We start from the raw sequence: 20182 nt of genomic DNA, 5'->3' as shown, positions 1-20182 counted from the left end.
CCGTACACATGATGTCTGCGTATCGCTGCTGTGGATTCATTTACAGCACGCATTTCCTCGCGTTTGCGCGCCTGAATGTAGCAGCTAGCGTGCAAGCCTTACCTGTAGTTCCACTTCGTACGCGACTCGCTTCACTTGCGATTGACACCATGCTAAAACTTCGCCGCCTAATTCTTGAACGGCGTACACGTATTCGGCACTGCATAATTTCTTGCCTTTACGCAGCGTGCCACCCCTGAAAAAATCTTCGGCGCCCGATATACGGAGCAGGCCGTGCTACAACACAACCGAAAGTGGCGGGTCCATATTGTAAACGTGCTTTCCGAAGCAGACGACCGAGCTTTTTATGACCCATTTTAGGACAGAGGGCGCTTTTTAGCACCTTTCTCGCAGCGCCCCCTGGGCAATGCAAGAGCCCCATGGTCGCGCGTTTCTCCTTCCGCTAGCCACCATACTCCCGCTTTCGCTCTGCTGTTGGTTCTGTCTTGGCTCTGTTTCTGGCCGCGCGTTTGCGTTTTGCGCAGAAAAGCCGTAGCGCCATCTGTGGACGCCGTTCTACTCATCGATGGCGGAACGTCACTATGAGACCATGATGTCAGTACTCCTCGATCGGAGGGCGGGCGATTTGAACTGCACTAGAGGTACGCGGACGCTTCAGAATGCATTTTCTCTTAAAATAAGTTTCTCCTTGGCACGAAACAAGCGTTTCGAGGTTTCTGTGATGGTATTTCAACAGTCCACGTTGACCTAATAGTAACCTTTAGTGTCCCTTTAATGACCATCGGTTATCTTCCCTACTCATTACATGTCTTGCCCATGCCCATTTCTTTTTCTTGATTTCAACTAAGATGTCATTCAGTCGCGTTTCTTCCCTCACCCATTCTACTCGTTTCGTACCCCTTAATGTTACACCCATCATTCTAGTTTCCATAGCTCGTTGCGTCGTCCTCAATTTAAGTAGAACCCTTTTCGTAAGCCTCCAGGTTTCTACCTTGTACGTGAGTACTGGTAAGACACAGCTGTCATACACTTTTCTCTTGAGGGATAATGGCAACCTGCTGTTCATGATCTGAGAATGCCTGCCAAACGCACCCCAGCCCATTCTTATTTTTCTGGTTATTTCAGTCTCCTGATCAGGATCCGTGGTCACTACCTGCCCCAAGTAGATGTATTCCCTTACCACTTTTAGTGCCTCGCTACCTATCGTAAACTGCCGTTCTCTTCCGAGACCGTTAAGCATTACTTTAGTTTTCTGCAGATTAATTTTTAACCCACCCTTGTGCTTTGCCTCTCCAGGTCAGTGAGCATGCATTGCAATTGCTCCCCTGAGTTACTAAGCAAGGCAATATCATCAGCGAATCGCCAATTACTGAGGTATTCTCCATTACCTCTTATCCCCAATTCTTCTCAATCTAGGTCTCTGAATACCTCCTGTAAACACGCTGTGAATAGCATTGGAGAGATTGTATCTCCCTGCCTGACGCCTTTCTTTATTGGGATTTTGTTGCTTTCTTTATGGAAGACTACGGTAGCTGTGACCGCTATAGATATATTCCAGTATTTTCACTTACGGCTCGTCTAACCCTGATTCCGTAATGCTATATATAAGGGTTGCTTATATTCTGCACATTTCTCTATCACTCGATTAATAGTGTGAATATGGTCTATTGTTGAGTAGCCATTACGAAATCCTGCCTGGTCCTTTGGTTGACAGAAGTCTAAGGTGTTCCTGATTCTATTTGCGATGACCTTAGTGAATACTTTGTAAGCAGTGGACAGTAAGCTGATCGGTCAATAATTTTTCAAGTCCTTTGCGTCCCCTTATGGATTAGGATTATGTTAGCGTTCTTCCAAGATTCCGGTACGCTCGAGGTTATGAGGCATTGCGTATACGGGGTGGCCAGTTTCTCTAGAACAATCTGACCACCATCCTTCAACAAATCTGCTGTTACCTGATCCTCCCCAGCTGCCTTCCCCCTTTGCATAGCTCCCAAGGTTTTCTTTACTTCTTCTGGCATTACTTGTGGGATTTCAAATTCCTCTAGACTATTCTCTCTACCATTGTCATGGGTGCCACTGGTACTGTATAAATCTCTATAGGACTCCTCAGCCACTTGAACTGTCTCATCCATATTAGTAATGATATTGCCGGCTTTGTCTCTTAACCCATGTATCTGATTCTTGCCTATTCCTAGTTTCTTTTTCACTGCTTTTAGGCTTCCTCTGTTCCTGAGAGCATGTTCAATTCTATCCATATTGTACTTCCTTATGTCAGCTGTCTTACTCTTGTTGATTAACTTGGAAAGTTCTGCCAGTTCTATTCTAGCTGTAGGGTTAGAGGCTTTCATACATTGGTGTTTCTTTATCAGATATTTTGTCTCCTGCGATAGCTTACTGGTATCCTGTCTTACGGAGTTAACACCGACTTCTATTGCACACTCCTTGATGATGCCCGTAAGATTGTCGTTCATTGCTTCAACACTAAGGTCGTCTTTCTGAGTTAAAGCCAAATGCCTGTTCTATAGCTTGATCCAGAATTCATCTATTTTCTCTCTTACCGTTAACTCATTGATCGGCTTCTTATGTACCAGTTTCTTCTGTTCCCTCCTTTAGTCTAGGCTAATTCGAGTTCTTACCATCATATGGTCACTGCAGCGCACCTTGCTGAGCACATCCACATCTTGTATGAAGCCAGGGTTACCGCAGAGTATGAAGTCTATTTTATTTCTAGTCTCGGCATTCGGGCTCCTCCACGTCCACTTTCGGCTATCCCGCTTGCGAAAGAAGGTATTCATTGTCCGCATATTATGTTCTGCAAACTCTGCTAATAACTCTCCCCTACTATTCCTAGAACCTATGCCATATTCTCCCACTGGCTTGTCTCCAGCCTGCTTCTTGCCTACCCTGGCATTGAAGTCGTCCATCAGTATAGCGTATTTTGTCTTGACTTTACCCATTGCCGATTCCACATCTTCATAGAAGCTTTCGACTTGCTGGTCATCATGACTGGATGTATTCGCGTAGACCTGTACGACCTTCATTTTGTACCTCTTATTAAGTTTCACAACAAGACCTGCCACCCTCTTGTTAATGCTAGAGAATTCTCGTATGTTACCAGCTAAATCCTTATTAATCAGGAATCCGACTCCTAGCTCTCGTCTCTCCGCTAAGCCCCGGTAGCACAGGACATGCCCACTTTTGAGCACTGTATATACCTGCTTTGTCCTCCTCACCTCACTGAGCCTTATTATATTCCATTTACTGACCTCTAATTCCTGCAATAGCACTGCTAGACGCGCCTCACTAGATAACATTCAAGCGTTAAACATTGCCAGGTTCAGATTCCAGTGGCGGGCCTGTGCGGAACCAGGGATTCTTAGCAGCAGCTGCTGCTGCTTTACAGCTGCTGGAGAGTGAGGGCCGGGGTTTGATTGTTGTATTCATATAGGAGGTTGTGGCCAAGTACTGCACCAGGGTGGCCAGTCCTGCTCTGGTGAGGGAATGCGTTACCGGTTATGGCCACTGGGATCAGGCCGTACTCCAGGCCAGTTTATGCAATTTTATCGACACGGAGATATTATTTTATTTTATTTTTGACTTTTTAATCCGGTGGAAAATTATGCGGCAGCGGGATTCAAACCGCAGTCCTCTTGCATGCGAGGCGGATGCTCTGCCTCTATGCCACCGTTGCACTGCCACTGCCTGCAACGCCTAATATGGGTTGCGGCTGGAACTTTAAGTGAGGTTTGTTGCAGTGGAGGTGTGTTATGCGGCAAAGCATATTAAGGGAACTGTCATTGGCCATAGCGCGTGTTCCTTTATGATGCACACTTGCCGCCATTGGTTGCAGTATGAGCAGTAAGACGTCTAATAACTGTACTGGCACCCATTCAGAGCAGTTTCAGACGTAGGTGTGGCCCAGGAAAAAAAGATTTAAAATTTCTTTTCTTTTGTCATCATCATAATTACCCTCCCCCCTTTTGGCCCCCTCCGTTCCTCCTCTGCTCTCAAATCTCCTGACTTTCGAGATTCATAGGTTGGCAGGTATGAAATTGTGGTACGGGGGAGGGGAGAGAGAAAGAAAAACACTTTTTTTTGCATCAGCACACCTTATGTGATAAACCAGTCTGTTACTTGTATATTGAATGAAATCCCCATTAAAACTGCAAATTCGTTTTGTTCCTGTAAATGACATGGTATTTGCAACCTGCTGGGAATATCGGCATGTTCCAGGAAGATAAGAGCTTTGCGACCTCTTACATATTGTGGTGTGGGTGGTCTGTCCACAAGTGCATCGTCATGTGAATAAGCGCACCTTTCATGGCTGAGCACATCTCCCATTTCATTGCAGCATAGGCTTTACTTGTTATGTAGTCGGCAGCTTTAGCAAAATCACTGGTTAGAGCAGTTGGTCGGCTCTAATCTAGATATAGCCTGCTGTGCAAAACTGTTTTCTAATGAGAAAGCACTCTGCATTTCTTTTGAAAAGGAAGAGAAGTGCCTTCATACTTCAGAGGTACTGAAAACCAAGTTTGTGGTACTTGTTTTCTTTTTTAATGCAACAGAAAGCTTACTGTCGGAGTGCTCAGTCCTGCAGTGGCCATGCAAGAAGTGTTGTGGAACGTTTTTCGTAATTTTGGCGGTGGCAGTTATGTAAACATTTGAGGTGCATTTGTGCCATCAGTGCTGTCCTCCTTGTATTGGTGGTGCATGCGCAGCCTGCACGTGCAGGAGGGCTTGCGGTGCGTCTGGCTGCAAAGGCAGCGTACCCAGGAGGCGAGTCATCTCTGCAGCGGTGCGCTTGTGCAACACCACACTAAACGTCGGGCTAAATCTGTCTACAGTGAAATGTTTATTATGACCCTCACATTAAAAAAGTTTTCAGATTAGCGAAGCCATAAAGTCTATTGTTTAAATGTAAAAATATTTTGTTACTGTGAATTTCAAAACACCAAATATTTCGAAGTGCCAAATTTTACTATTTGTCTGTTTTAGTAGCGCCTCGGAATAACAAATTTGTAACCAGAAATATTGTGCACATTTTGGACTTGCAAAACTGAAAAACTATAGGCACACCACTATCGGCAGCAGATGTTCTCGGGTGGCTGTGATTACAAATTCTTGCCAGCCTTATCGTATTTTCCTGCAGCCTGGAGAAATAAAGACAACACAGATTGTACTGAACTGCAAGGTCACGATTGCACCCATTGCTTTGCTCACTATCGTAACAATCGTGAAGGATTGATAAGTGAAATCACCGACAAAAAGTGGGTTTGCTTAAAATGCCACCTGAACCCAAGATCAATCAGCGAGCTGGTCATTTACACAAGGAAAGCGATAAAGTTTGTGGATGCTTGGGAGGCTATGGTAATGTTTGGCAACAATGCACATCATATGCAAGTGATGCAAGTGCCTGCTGCTTACTTTTCTGCCAGCCATTGGCCTTATCTGTGAGCTTAGGTGTAGCAGTGTACGCTCGGTGTACACTTAGGTGTACACTCGGAAGAAACACACCAGGTTCATGTTCAGCAGTCTGTCCATGCTCCAGACAATCACTGCATCATGATTGCCGTTGCCCTGCAGCATCATGTTTCATCTATCACAGCAGTGGAGTGCATATGTATGGCTGGCACACTTGAGTAACGTTAACAGATCCGACGTCCATATAAGCTCTGTGCACATCAGGCAGAGATGGCTTCATATAAATGCACATACTCACTCCCATCCTTTGGAGTCCTTGTCATTGGCATAGACGCATTTGTAGATGCATTGCTTCCAAATTTAGTTTTTAATGCCAATTTGCAGGTTTCCCATACAATATGTTAAAATAGCGAATGATTTCTGAGGTTTTTGTGGCATTCGTTATATCAAGATTTCACCGCAATGTTTTCATTGCGCACTGGTGAACGCCGACTGTTTTTCATCGTTTTCATCTCATGCACCACTGTGTGATGCCGATATTGCCATTGCCGGCATTTCTCATCAACACCTGACTTTACCTTGATATATCCTGTCATTTATCATGACATATTCTGTAAGGGCTCTTTCCAGGCCTGCAGTAGTTTTATAAATAAATAAATAAATAAATAAATCAAGTAGTGTATTGCACAAGTTTTATGCTCTGACAAATTTGAGCTGGCAGTGATGCTACCTGGGATCCCCTTCTGCTGGGAGCTTCAATATTAAAGGGGCTGTTTAACAATACAGCTATCACACAGTGGTCACTCACATCATAAGTAATAGTTTCAGCAGAATGTCTTGGCACAGCATCAGTGAGAGGTCAATAAACAGTAGAACCTTGCTACAATTAAATTAATGGGATGCACTTGCAATTTTGTTGAAGCTGTATTTCTTTTGTTGCAAAATTATACTAAAGTTGCATACCAATTTTTCAGATGCCTGCTTTTTCAGACCTGCTCAGTTATTTGAACTTTCCAGTGGCACTGTCACCATAGAACAAATGTTTAATGGCAACTGGAATTTCGGATGCTGAACGCTGTGCCACCTAACTTTTTGGGCTGACGTGCACACAATGTCACAGACATGGCAGCTGTGATGCTGCGAGTTGGGCAGCAGTGAGCATCACTGGTGCCCATATTTTTATTGTAGAAACGTTTCTGTGGTCTTACTAATTCCATATGGTGGCTGCAAAGACATTTGCATCTGCTTGCCACCAAACTGCAATTTTGGTCGCGGACTGATGATGTGGCACTGCTTAAAACTAGACGCACAGCAAGTTGTTGCGGATAGTTTACTCCTGGAATACTTGTACCAGTAGAGCACATTGATGATTCAGCTTGAGACCTTGGGCTGGACTAGTGGCCGTGCTGACGGGCAGAAAGTAGGGTCCATGGTGATAGGCTGGCAGCTACAGCTACGGCTGCCAAATTTGTATGTGCACTTCACTGGACATAATGGTGTAAGCATGCACGTGGGCAAAAAAAACTAAAAACTAAATTTGCACAACACAGCCTAAACTAGCAGCGTCGCGGAGTCGAGGCTGTCATGGTTGTATGCGCATTATCTGTTTCATGTCGATGCTCAATGCACATGGAGCTGTGCAACTGGTGCTCAAGAAGCGTGCTTGTGACCAACAAACACTGGTGGCCTGCATGCTTACACGCGTGTCTGGTGGAGCCCGCCTGTGATAGTAAGCATCTTTGTATGCCACAATATACAGGGTTTTCGACTTCCTGCAGGGTAAATAAAACTTTGCAAGCAGCGCTCTACTTCGTGGAAATTTGATCGAAGTGGAATGCCACACAAACGCTCTTTAGTTGTTGCAAGAATTTCTGTGTATGAGTTTCTGTGGACCTCTGGTCGGGAATGGAAAATACTTCACTGTAGAATAAAGTTTGTTGAAGTGGCATTCATTGTAGTGGGGTTTGACTGTAGCTGACCTTAGCTGAATAGCAGCTCTGAGGTGGTGCTTATAGCAACTTTGAGGTGTTGCTCATTGCAGATGTCTATACACCAAAGGCCATCTGTCATCAATAGGATGGAACAGGACTTCATGTGACACGGTTTGTGGGGCGAAATGGCATCCTCGGACAACAATGGAGCCACCGTAAGACTTCAGTTTAACTATTTCTCTTGCTTTATTTTCTTAAACCCATTTATGCTTGCAAACCAAAAGGAACATGAACATGCTGCCTCAGTGGAGCTGCTCACTAAGGTATATAACCCCACCTAATAAAGCCTTTGGACTGTGTTTTATTTGCGACAGTATAACTAAAAATGTCGAGATTGCTTAATTTTGTATTAGACAGTCTTTGTTGCGTCATTGACACTGTGAAGTGAAAATCAACATTTTGAAGCGGAGTTTCATGGATGAATTCATTGCTGTTTTGCGATTCCAGCTCTCGCAGATCAGCACTTTATTGTTTTTCATATTTGAGTACTGCAGTTTTTTCATTGCATTAGCTGAATTTGCTACCAGTGAACGAGGCTCAGTAACTGGTTGTTTATTTAAACATGGACACTACCATCAAAAAACTACCAGCAAAACTTTAAGAGGGCTCAATTTGTTTATTTTGTCTACATAGTTTCATCCATTTACTGCTTATAATGTAATTATCATTAAAGCATGATCACTTTAGTATAAGTTAATACATCAATCAAGCTGACAAAGTGGAGTGGACGCATTCCGATGGGGCTGGAATGCAAAAGCACTCATGCACCGTTCATTTGGTGCATGTTGAAGAAGGCCAGGTGGTCAAAATTAATATGAAATTCCACACTATGGCATGCCTCATGATCAGGTCATGATTTTAGCACAAGATCTCAGAATTAAATTGAAATCGAGCATACAAGGATGCAAGTGGATGGCAAAGTGACAAGACACATGTTAGCCTCTGCCTTTCTTGCAGCAGTAAGGTGTACCTGAATTTTCCATTAAGTACTTGATTTTTTGAACATGTTTTGGCGAGGGCAATATTGTAGCAATATTTATGGAGTTAGTTTTAAATGAGCAATATCCTAACTAAGCCCTCTTGTGGTCATGTACAATACTGTAAAATCTTGCACAAGGTATGAGCCTGGCTATAACACTAGAGACAATTTTTGGGCTGTGAAAGGGGAAAGTACACATAATGTCATATTGTCATGTAGTAGTGACGGTAAAGAACACAGTAGCAAAAATGTGAATGACGAAACTAAATACAGTTAACCTCGATATAACAAGCTTCAGTATAATGAAATTTTTGATATAACGAAGTATTTAACTTTTCATAACCTCTTGTCCATAGAACACCATGTATTTAGAACCTCAATCTACAGAATAAAAATGGGTTGGTGCGCATTCGACAGACATTGTCAGATCCTGACCGGAAGCTTACTATTATCATCAAAAAGAAAGGTGTACAATCAGTGCATTCTACCGGCAAGGTGAACAATCAATGCATTCTACTGGTGCTGACATATGGGGCAGAAACTTGGAGACTGACTTGAAAACAAGTTAAGGACTGCACAAAGAGAGATGGAACAAAGAATTTTAGGCATAACATTAAAAGACGGGAAGAGAGCGGTATGGATCAGAGAGCAAACAAGAATAGCCAACATTCTTATTGACATTAAGAGAAAGAAATAGAGCTGTGCAGGTCATGTAATGCGTAGGTTAGATAACCGGTGGCTCATTAGGGTTACAGAATGGGTGCCAAGAGAAGGGAAGTGCAGTCGAGGACGGCAGACAACTAGGTGCGGTTATGAAATTAAGTTCACAGGAGATGGTTGGAATCGGTTGGCACAGGACAGAGGTAATTGGAGATCGCACAAAGAGGATTTCGTCCTGCAGTAGACATAAAATAGGCTGCTGCTGATGATTGTCACATAGTAGTGACGGTGAAGAACGCAGTAGTACTGTGAATGATGAAACTAGTGTTTTATTGGGCGAACCTGTGCCCTTAAAGAACAACAATAGCGGTGAACACAGTTGGCGATCAGCAAAAATCTGATCTTTATACGTGAGTCATCAAAGTTTCCAGTGCGCGCATGTCTGGTGCGCACATGTCTTCCAGAAAATACTACACCAGGGTGTCTACCAACTGGGAAAACTGGGAATTCTCAGGGAATTTGAATAGTCTGAAAATACTCAGGGAATTTGTGCTTTTATCAGAGAAAATTAGCTGTAACTTTATTGAAAGGGAACGAAAGTCGTGTTAATGCTGGCTCCAATAACAAGAATTGCAACGAATCATCATTGACGCCGTGCAGGGGCGTAGCCAGGGGGGGGCTTATGGGGCTTCAGCCCCCCCCCCCCCCCCCGAAATTTTTTCGTGCTGTCATGTGCCGCCGACCAAAACAACTCCCGGCGCGAGAAATCATGCTCGATTTTGCCTAGAATGTCCGTAGTTCACGCTCGAAAAGACATTTTAGCGCGAACATTGCTAAATTGGGCTGGATTTTGGGGCAACGCCCATGCATCGGGAGTCACATATCGTAACGCAAGGAGCTCCACCGGGCACAAAATTTCAAAGGCGTTTTGAAGGCGAGCGGGCTCGTCTCGGCATCTCGCGGAGGCCGCGGAATCTACGGAGCGCTTGGATTTCAATTCTGAAATGTTGTGGGTATAAAGTTCTCATAACATTTTGGTGCGAAAGGTCCACTGACATTTTCACAGTCGTGCTTTAGATTTTCAATTTTGGAACTTTTTGGGTTTAATGCTGTTGTAAAGATTTGACGCCAAAGGTGCATAGACTTTTCTGAAGTCGTACATCGGGCCATACAACGAGACAAGCCAAATCAAGATACTATCAGACAAGTTGACAAAGCACGCAGCGAGGTCCGATGAGACAAAGCGTTGTGGTGGTTCATTTGTGCCGTCAGGTCACAGAAAAGAATATAAACATTTTTTTTTTCACCTGCGCCAAAGCATCCATGTCAAGACACTAAAGCCACCATGTAACTAAGTTCTCATTTATTTTTCTACCTAGACGTTTATTCGCGAGGATATTGACACGTGTACTTATCTTTATCGGGCGACCACGTCTCGCCGCTTGACAACTGTAATCGCACAGCGAGGGACGCGCCTGAATGTATCCGATGTTTCTGGAAAGTTATCGATGCTTCTACCCGGCTGTCTGTTGTCGCCGAACCTTGTGTTATCTGATTTCATCGCATAACGAGAATGGTGTAGAACTTTGTGGAAGGCACACGGGTCCGAACTATTAGTCTGGAACATTCGAGGACTGCTCTATAAAAGCCGACGCGCTTGACCCGCTGATCAGATTTTCGACGATCGCCGACTGTGTTCGCCGCTATCGTTGTGCTTTAAGTGTAGCCTGTTTTGTGGGCGCAGGTTCGCCCAATAAAAGCTAGTTTTGTCTTTCACAGTACTGCTACTGTGTTCTCTCTTCACCGTCACTACCACGTGACAATATATTGAGCCTCTTTCTTATTTATTTTTCTTTCTTTTTTTCTCTCGCAACCCGCGGGCTGCCGATCCAGCGAGAGCACATGTTTTTCTCGTGCTGCATCGATAACCGCGCGGCCCACTTGGATGCGCGTTTGTTTTTCTCTGGCCTACTGCATTTTTGCCTGGCAGAGTTTTGGACGCTTTCTGGCTAGCAGACGAGAAAAAGAAACAATGCATAGTCGCTCCCCGCCAGCACTGCGGGGACTCGATGGATTGCAACGCATTTGCTTGAGCGCCATCTCTCCCGAAAATTTTGTCTCGCCGGTGTGGGATACCGAGCAGTACGCGTATGGTTTTCTGTGGACCAAGCGTCACACGTTTTCTTCGATATTCCATCGGTAGCCACACTAGGGTGCCCAAAGTAGGCATTCAATTGTAGCCAACATGCTTTCCTTTGCGTTATTCTATTTCGCCGCCCCCCGCCCACACAAAAAAAGAAGACATTGTTGCGGCGCAGCGAATCTTCGCATGGTGAAAGTTCGATTTTGTTACTTCTTCTGCGGAAAGTAATGGGCGACGGGACGCTTCAGTTCCGGATACTATTCTATTATTGCGATAGCAGCTCTAGGAAGAATCCAGGCGCATTCCTGTTGTTGCCCTCATGTTCCGTATAAATAACGGCCAAGGGCGATAACATCGTGACCGCGCGCCGCATGCTCTATGTGCGAGTGAAAGCATGCGGGGGGAAGGGGAGGGGGTGAGCCGACGATGGTGGCCGAGTCTTGTGTGCACAAGGGAGAAAAGCGGGGAGGAAGCGCGCCGCCTTCCGTCGCACGCGATACATTTTGGAAGTGGAGGGAGTGGGGGGGGGGGGGGGGTGCTGTGATCTGCGAATCTGTGGTTGCGCAACCTGTTTATTTGCCTTGTTTGACGCATTATATATAGTGACTTTTTCTTAGGTACGTAGATTTATTGGTGACTTATGCGTATATTTAAATATCTTGTTGTGAGGTTTTGTGCATATGTGCAGTGAACATTGTTTCCAGTGACAATTATTTGCCCTGTATCAAGCTGTATCTTCACATTTGTATATTCCATTGTATCTTCGCATTTCTAATGTACGAAGGCGAGTCAAATGAAAGTGAGACAACCCGCCCCGCGCAATAATGGTTTGGTTCATTATTTTCGAGGCATGCGCATAGCACATACGCATCTCATTTACAAGTGACATGCAGAGGTGAGGTTAAATGTTCTTTAATGCTCTCATACACGGGGTTGAACATGGTTGCGTGACATAATGGACACTTCAAAAGTTGAACAGCTTGGTGTCGTGAGGTTTTTGACAAATGAAGATGTTTCCCAAAAAGAAATTATTCGCCGTATGGCTGCCGTATTCGTTGAACATTGCGTGTCATTGGCCACTGTGAAGCATTGTAGCAAACTGTTCAAAGAAGCACATGAAAGTTACAAAGACGATCTATGGCCAGGCCAAAGCCACCGTGCAATCACCCACAACACAATTGAAAAGGCCGTGGTTGCTCAGTGGCTATGGTGTTCGGCTGCTGAGCACGAGGTTGGGGGAACAGAATCCCGGTCACGGCGGCTGCATTTGGATGGAGGTGAAATGCGAAAACACCCGTGTACTTAGATTTAAGTGCACGTCAAAGAACCCCAGATGAGGGTGACGACTTTTTGTCTGCAATTGTGACCGGGGATGACTCATGGTGCCGCTACTACTAGCCTGAAACACTACGGCAAAGCTTACAGTGGAAACATTTGAATTCACCACTCCCAAGGAAAACAAAGGCCGTCATTTATGCCGAAAAAGCGTTGACTTCTTTTTAGATCGTTAGGGGCCACTATTGATCGAATTTTGTAAACCTGGAGAGACTCTAAATCGTTTCAGATATTGTGAAAGATCGGATCGGCTGCGTGTCGCAATTAAGAACAAACCACGTGGAAAATTGAGCATTGGGGACATGTTGCTTCCCGACATTGCCCGTTCCCACGTCGCTGATGTGGTTAATACAAAACTGGCAAAGTTCAAGTGGGAAATGCTGCAACATCCCTCATGCAGCCCAGACCTGTTGCCTTGCGTCTTCCACATTTGGTAAAACTTGAAGAAAGTGCTCAAGGGAACCGGATTCGTGTCGGAAGATGACGTGTAGTCATTTACAGATTTTCGAGGCAGCAACCCAAGAAGTTTTATGAGACAGGAATTACGCGACTCGTTAGTAGGACAAGTGTCTAAATACTCATGGTGACTACTTTTAAATAAAGTACCCCGTTTGTCATATATTCGCATTGGCTCACTTTCATTTGACTCGCCCTCGTATATGTTGCAGAACTCCTGCTTTTTATATGTGCTCTCTGTTGCGACTATAATTTCGGAGCAATTACTCGCAATGCACAACCGGTGACAGCTGCTCCTGCGCAATACATTCTAACAAAGGAAAGCGTCATTGCGATTTTCCCCTAGTCGTTGCATATGTACAAAAATGTAAACAAGGTTGTTGAATGACAGACTATATATATATATACATATATATATATATATATATATATATATATATATATATATATATATATATATATATATATATATATATATATATATTGTAGCGAGATATAAGCTATTCTTTGTCATCTGTACATGATCATCATCATGTGGGGCTCATATGGGGTTCTTCTTCATCATCGCTTGTGGGGCTGGCTCTTGAGTGTGATCCGGGCTGTGGGCGTGATCGCTTCGCCGTATCTTCGAGTCGGAATAAACGTAGTGACAACTGCTACGTCACAAGTGGTGGACTGTGCGTTTCGGTCTTCCGTCCTCTGATTCCCCGCTCAACCTCCTGGAGCTTCGATCGGGTCGCCGATTGTGCCAGCTGTCCGCCACCATGTCGCAGGACGAGCCAACAGGCACTTCTACTTCCACCATCTCTGCCTCGGCTACCCCAGCCTCCCCTGGGTTGTCAGTGGACACCAGCGTGATCCCCATCTGTTTGCTGGACTTCGTGGGGAAGACGTCGAGGATTGGCTGGACGACTACGATCGAGTGAGTTCGGCTAACCGTTTGGACGATGCGTCCAAGCTACGTCACGTCGCCTTTTATCTGACCGGAGTAGCGAAGACTTGGTTTTTCAACCATGAGGTTGATTTCACGAACTGGGGCGCTTTTAAACAGCAGCTCCGCCAAATCTTCGGCACACCGGCTGTTCGTTCCGCCCTCGCAAAAAAGACGCTCGACACTCGCAAGCAACAAACCGGTGAATCTTATACGTCTTACATCGAGGATGTGCTTGCTCTTTGTCGACGTGTGAACCCAGCTATGACCGAATCAGACAGAGTTCGCCACACCCTCAAAGGCATCGGAGCTATTGCTTTCAATGCTTTAGCCATCCAGAACCCCGCTACCGTTGCTGATATCGTCGCTACTTGCCAGCGCCTTGACGAACTCGAATCAGTACGGTTGCAGCCAGACACCACTGCGAACACTACTGCCGACGACCCTACTTTACGAGCAATGATACGCGCAATAATACGAGAAGAGCTCCAGTATCTTGGCTTAGCCGCAGGGCCTATGCCTTGTCATGTATCGGATACCAATCTGCGAGGCGTTGTCAAGGAGGAATTGGCGTCCATGGCTGGTGCAGCGTATACGGACCCTCTAACCCCTAGGGCCCCATCCACGTACGCACAAGTAGCCACAGCTACTCCAGTCATCGTTCCACCGATGCCTCCAAAACCAACACCGGCCCCCATCGCGTCCATGACTATCAGCGCACCTACCCAAACCAGCTATCCGCAGTGGCGTCCTCCTCGTCCCATCTGCTACTACTGCGGCTATCGTGGCCACATAGCACGTTTTTGCCGCAAGCGCCAGCAAGACGAGCGTCGCGGATATGACGTATACGAACGGGATGACTTTTCGCCCGGAGCTACTTTTCAACGTGTAGGGAGCTTCCATGACCAACACTGCCTTATGGTCCACCGCGCGGACGCTCTCCATCGCCTACTGTAGCATCCGAGACGGCTTACCGTCCTGCGAGACGCCGCTCGCCGTCCCCCCTTCGCCGCTCTACGTCCCCACTGAGACCTGCTTCTCAATTCGCCGATCGTCGTCCGGAAAACTAAAGTATGCAGCTTTTGGAGGAAAAGCTGCATCGAACGACAGGACAGAAATTCCTCCATCGCGTCCGTGCAATGTGATATTGGTTGTAATAGAAGGTGTACAAGTAGAAGCTTTAATAGACGCTGGTGCTAGTGTTTCAGTCATTCACTGGGAATTGTGTTCGCGACTTCGGAAAGTTACAACCCCCTATGATGGTCCTACGCTACTCGCGGCTCAAGGGGCTGCCATTCGACCTATCGCCATGTGCACAGCTCGTATTTCTATCGATGGACTTCTGCATTACGTACAATTTGCAGTGCTAAGTTCGTGTGCCCAGCAGCTCATACTGAGATGGGATTTTCTTTCTACGGCCTCCGCATCCATCTACTGTGGGCAACGCGTTCTCCACATGACCGACACGACATATTCACTTCATGCAGATGACGCACGACTTCACTTTCTTGCTGCAGAAGATACCGCGCTACCTCCTCGCCATCAAAGCATTGTGACTATCACGTCTGATGTGATTGACTGCGGCGACGTGCTCGTATTACCATCTGCACGCTGTCTCGCAAGAGGGATTACCTTTGCATCAGGGCTGGTTAGGTTTGATCATGGCTCTGCACTTCTCTACGCTACAAACCCGACATCCGAAAAAATTCTCATCGCTAAAGGCACTACATTGGCTTCCGCCACCGAATCGGAATCTATATCTGTTGTTTCATTTAAACCAGCTTCCTCTGAAGTTCCTTGTACCGGATGGACCGCATCTCCTTCGGCTCTTGCAGCTGCCATCAGTTCCGACCTGACACCTTCGCAGTCACGACAATTGCTTGCTTTGCTCCAGAAACATGAAGCTTCGTTTGACGTGCATTCAGCTTCGTTGGGAAAGACTTCGATTACGACGCATCGGATTGAGACAGATGGTACATCCATTGTGCGCTGTAGACCATATCGCGTATCGCTAGCCGAGAGGCAAGTCATTGACGAGAACGTCACCGACATGCTCCAACGGAATATAATACGCCCTTCTGCTAGCCCTTAGTCTTCCCCCGTTGTTTTGGTTCGTAAAAAAAGACGGCTCTAATCGATTTTGTGTCGACTACCGAGCACTTAACAAGATCACACGCAAGGATGTATACCCTATGCCACGAATAGACGATGCCTTGGATTCCCTGCAAGGCGCCGAGTACTTCTCCAGCATCGATCTACGTTCCGGCTATTGGCAGATACCTATGCATGAGGACGATAAAGAGAAAACAGCGTTTTCAACACCAGATGGGCTCTACAAGTTTAATGTCATGCCATTCGGCCTCTGCAATGCACCCGCAACGTTCGAGCGCATGATTGACACCGTTCTTCGTGGCCTGAAGTGGAAGACTTGCCTGTGCTATCTGGATGATACTGTTGTTTTCTTGTCAACTTTCTCTCAGCACCTGCAACGTCTGGATGAAGTTCTCACATGCCTTGCCAACGCTGGACTTCAGCTAAACACCAAGAAATGCCATTTTGCAAGCAAGACGATTAAGGTACTCGGTCACATTGTGAGCAAAGATGGCATTCGTCCTGATCCTGACAAGGTTTCGGCAGTTCGGCACTTCCCTCGTCCCGAGAAGACCAAAGATTTGCGCAGTTTCCTAGGCCTCGCCTCCTATTTTCGCCGATTCATACAAGGCTTCGCCTCAATAGCGTCACCTCTGCACAAATTCCTGGGTTCTAATGTTCCTTTTGTGTGGTCTCCCGAATGTGAATCTGCGTTCGCCCCATCTGAAGCGCGCTCTCACATCGGAACCAGTACTACGCCATTTTGATGAAGCTGCTCCTACCCTCCTGCATACGGATGCTAGTGGTCACGGCATTGGTGGCATTCTCCTACAGCGAGACGACACTTTAGGTGAGGGGGTCGCCGCGTACGGAAGCCGCGTTCTCACAAACACCGAAAAGAATTACGCCATGACGGAGCAGGAATGCCTAGCTATCGCTTGGTCTGTACAGAAGTTTCGACCTTATCTTCACGGCCGCCATTTCACCATCGTTACAGACCATCATGCATTGTGCTGGCTTTCGACGCTGAAAAACTTGTCTGGACGGCTTGGTCGGTGGATCCTTCGTCTACAAGAATACGACTTTACTATTACCTACAAGTGCGGAAAAAAACACCAGGATGCAGACGCGCTTTCTCGCTGTCCGCTTCCTACGACACCATGCGATGGACCTCCAACTACCATCCGTGACAAGCTTTCGCATGACCCCTCTTCACATGCTTTCTTGTTGGCCACTGTAGACGAGATGCCTAAACACGACAACGGATTCTTCCAATCTCATCAATTGGCGGACTCTTACTGTCGGCGCATCATAGACCACCTTCAAGGAGCTTCGCGCCCACCTAACGCCCGCCTTCGTCGACAGCTGACGCAATTTAAGCTTGACAACCGCGTCCTGTACCGTCATGTCTATCACCCTGACGGTCAGCGCTGGGTTCCTGTCCTGCCACGCTCTCTACGTGCTCATGTCCTGCAGGCTTCTCATGACGACATGACTGCTGGTCACCTTGGTTTCCAGAAAACCTATGACCGCATCAAAGGTCGCTTCTACTGGCCTGGATTGTCCGCCAGTGTAGCGAAGTATGTCGCTTCCTGCGCCCTATGTCAGCGTCGAAAGCTGCCTACATCAGCTCCCAGCGGACAACTGCAACCGGTTCCTTGTCCGTCGCAACCATTTGAAATCGTTGGCATTGACCTGTGTGGTCCTCTTCTCGTGACTCCCACCGGTAAACGATGGATTGTGACCGCCGTTGATCACTTGACACGCTACGCCGAAACAACTTGTGTGAGCTCTGCCTCAGCCTCTGAAGTTGCTGCATTCATACTTCAATCATTAATACTGTGCCACGGTGCTCCTCGCGTCCTCCTGAGCGACCGTGGAAAAGCATTCCTCTCGCAACTAGTAGACGAAGTACTCAGAGCCTCCGGAACCACCCACAAGGCTACCTCCAGTTACCATCCGCAAACTAACGGCCTCACAGAGCGATTTCATCGCACGCTGTCAGACATGCTAGCCATGTACATCGAACCGGATCACAGAAAGTGGGACGCAATTTTGCCATTCGTGACTTTTGCGTATAATACCGCCGTTCAACGCACGACCGGTTACTCGCCATTCTACCTTGTCTATGGTCGTTCGCCCAGTTCCTGTCTTGACGTCTCTTTCTTCGCGCCAACTGTCCATCAATGTACATCCTCCTGTGAAGAATATGTGTCCCGCATTCTGCGTTGTCGCCAGCTCGCCCGCATCAACACCGAAGCACAGCAACAGGACCGCAAGCAGCATTACACCTCTCATCGCGTCGTGTGCTTCCGCCCTGGTGACGAAGTGCTACTCCGGACACCAGTTCGTACTCCTGGCTTGTGTGACAAGTTTCAACTTCGGTTCATCGGCCCCTACAAAGTCTTGGAGCAGACTTCCCCGGTTAACTATCGCGTGGTACCAGTTATTGTTCCAAGTGACCGCCGCTGCCGCGCTGCTGAGGTTGTCCACGTGTCCCGTATGAAGCCTTTCACGAGGCGTTCGCCGCCCCTTTGAATTGCGGCCAGGATGGCCGCTCTCGCACGAGGGGACATTAGTGTAGCGAGATATAAGCTGTTCTTTGTCATCTGTACATGATCATCATCATGTGGGGCTCATATGGGGTTCTTCTTCATCATCGCTTGTGGGGCTGGCTCTCGAGTGTGATCCGGGCTGTGGGCGTGATCGCTTCGCTGTATCTTCGAGTCGGAATAAACGTAGTGACAACTGCTACGTCACAATATATATATATATATATATATATTTATATATATATCCAGATCCCTCTACTAATTTTATAAGGAGCAGGCCGAGCTGCAAAGTGAGCCCCCCCCCCCCCCCCGAACGAAATTTCTGCCTACGCCACTGACGCCGCGTCATTGGCACGAGGTATTGCCAGAGTAGTTAACGATAAATTTTCCAGACGGCCGATTTTTCGAACATGCCTGATAATTGGCATGGCTTTGCAGCACCACCACGCACTCCTTATAGTCAATGTATATTGCCCTGACTGCAGGTCTGAAATGGCATTAATCAAAGCCATCACCGCCGCCATTTCGATTATCTCGCCGCCTCGAACCGGTACTCTCGCACGCAGATCCGCTGGCAGGCGTAGCCACCACCGCGGCAATGTTAGGCCTAGCTGCTTCTACATTCGCTATTAAGCTTCTTGCCGTGTGGGGCTGTTTTTCATTGAAAGAATTTGCCGCTGTCAGCAATAGTACCGACTCCGCCTTTATAATACTCGCGATTGGCTTCGAAGCTCGCAGAGCACAGTGCCTTGCGTAAAGCCAGTCTTCAAAAGTTAGCTTTGCCTTAGTACAGCAGTGTTACACGGTGAAGGATAACAAGCGTGGGAAGGGGCAATTGTCACAGTACACAGTATGTATTCCTTAATTATACACCCGTGAACCCCCGTCTTCTGTCACAGTATGAGCACCGATATGCATAATAAGTGTACTGGCAGGCCTTGAGAGCTTTTTCGGATGTGCCTGTGGTAATTTGAGTCCTTAAGGGCAGTTAAAGACATGCATTCATTTTTTTCTGACTTCCTGATTTTTCGGACACTCTCGTGGCTCCTAGGGAGTCCGAAAAATTAGACGTTTAGTGCACAACTGGCCAAGAAGATGCTTCAAATGGTCTGTGAGCCGAACGCGTAGCAGAAGGCGGATGAGAACATAAACTACCGATGCACTGAGGAATCAACGGGAAATTAAGCGTGCCGCCGCCTCTTTGAAGGAGCTTTAGCTAAAAAACACAGTGTTGGCTGATGGCTAGATGCAAGTATCCTTCACTCAAACCAAAATAAACTCTTTAAAGCAGTGAAACACAACACTGACATGTTGTGTACGGGCTGAGAGTATGTCAGGACAGTTGAGGTTGACTTTCCAACTGCCGAGAGAGAGAGAATCTTAGTTTCATGATCATAAAACCATAAAATCAATCATAAAATGATTGTGTAAAGAGCGATGAATGGAAGATAAAAAGATGTGGCACAACACAGGTGCAATGCAGGAGGAACCAATACAAGTGCCTCTTTTTTTTTTGCACACACATGTGGTCGTCAAGTTTGATGAAAGTACTCTGAAGTAAAATTCTAAAAGAGCTAAAAAGTTCTCTAATGACATGCCGGCGGTGTGTTGAAAAGCAACAGT

At 46.5% G+C, this 20182-nt stretch overlaps 1 protein-coding gene across 15 annotated transcripts in view; it reads left to right on the top strand.

Annotated features, from left to right (window-relative positions):
• Positions 1-20182, top strand: part of LOC139057682 (zinc finger protein 800-like) — a 129512-nt gene that overhangs the window by 52944 nt on the left and 56386 nt on the right. For 11 of the 15 annotated variants that reach the window (XM_070536391.1, XM_070536386.1, XM_070536390.1 and 8 more), the window contains one exon: positions 7463-7567. The exons of the other annotated variants lie outside the window; for them this stretch is intronic. In XM_070536391.1, the coding sequence (XP_070392492.1) occupies positions 7538-7567 (30 nt within the window). In that variant the 5' untranslated portion in view covers positions 7463-7537. The remainder of the gene's footprint in view (positions 1-7462; positions 7568-20182) is intronic. 15 annotated transcript variants of the gene reach the window in all.

This window comes from Dermacentor albipictus, chromosome 3 (genome assembly GCF_038994185.2).
Source record: "Dermacentor albipictus isolate Rhodes 1998 colony chromosome 3, USDA_Dalb.pri_finalv2, whole genome shotgun sequence".
Lineage (NCBI taxonomy): Eukaryota > Metazoa > Arthropoda > Arachnida > Ixodida > Ixodidae > Dermacentor > Dermacentor albipictus.
This window is presented reverse-complemented; position numbering and strand designations above follow the sequence as displayed.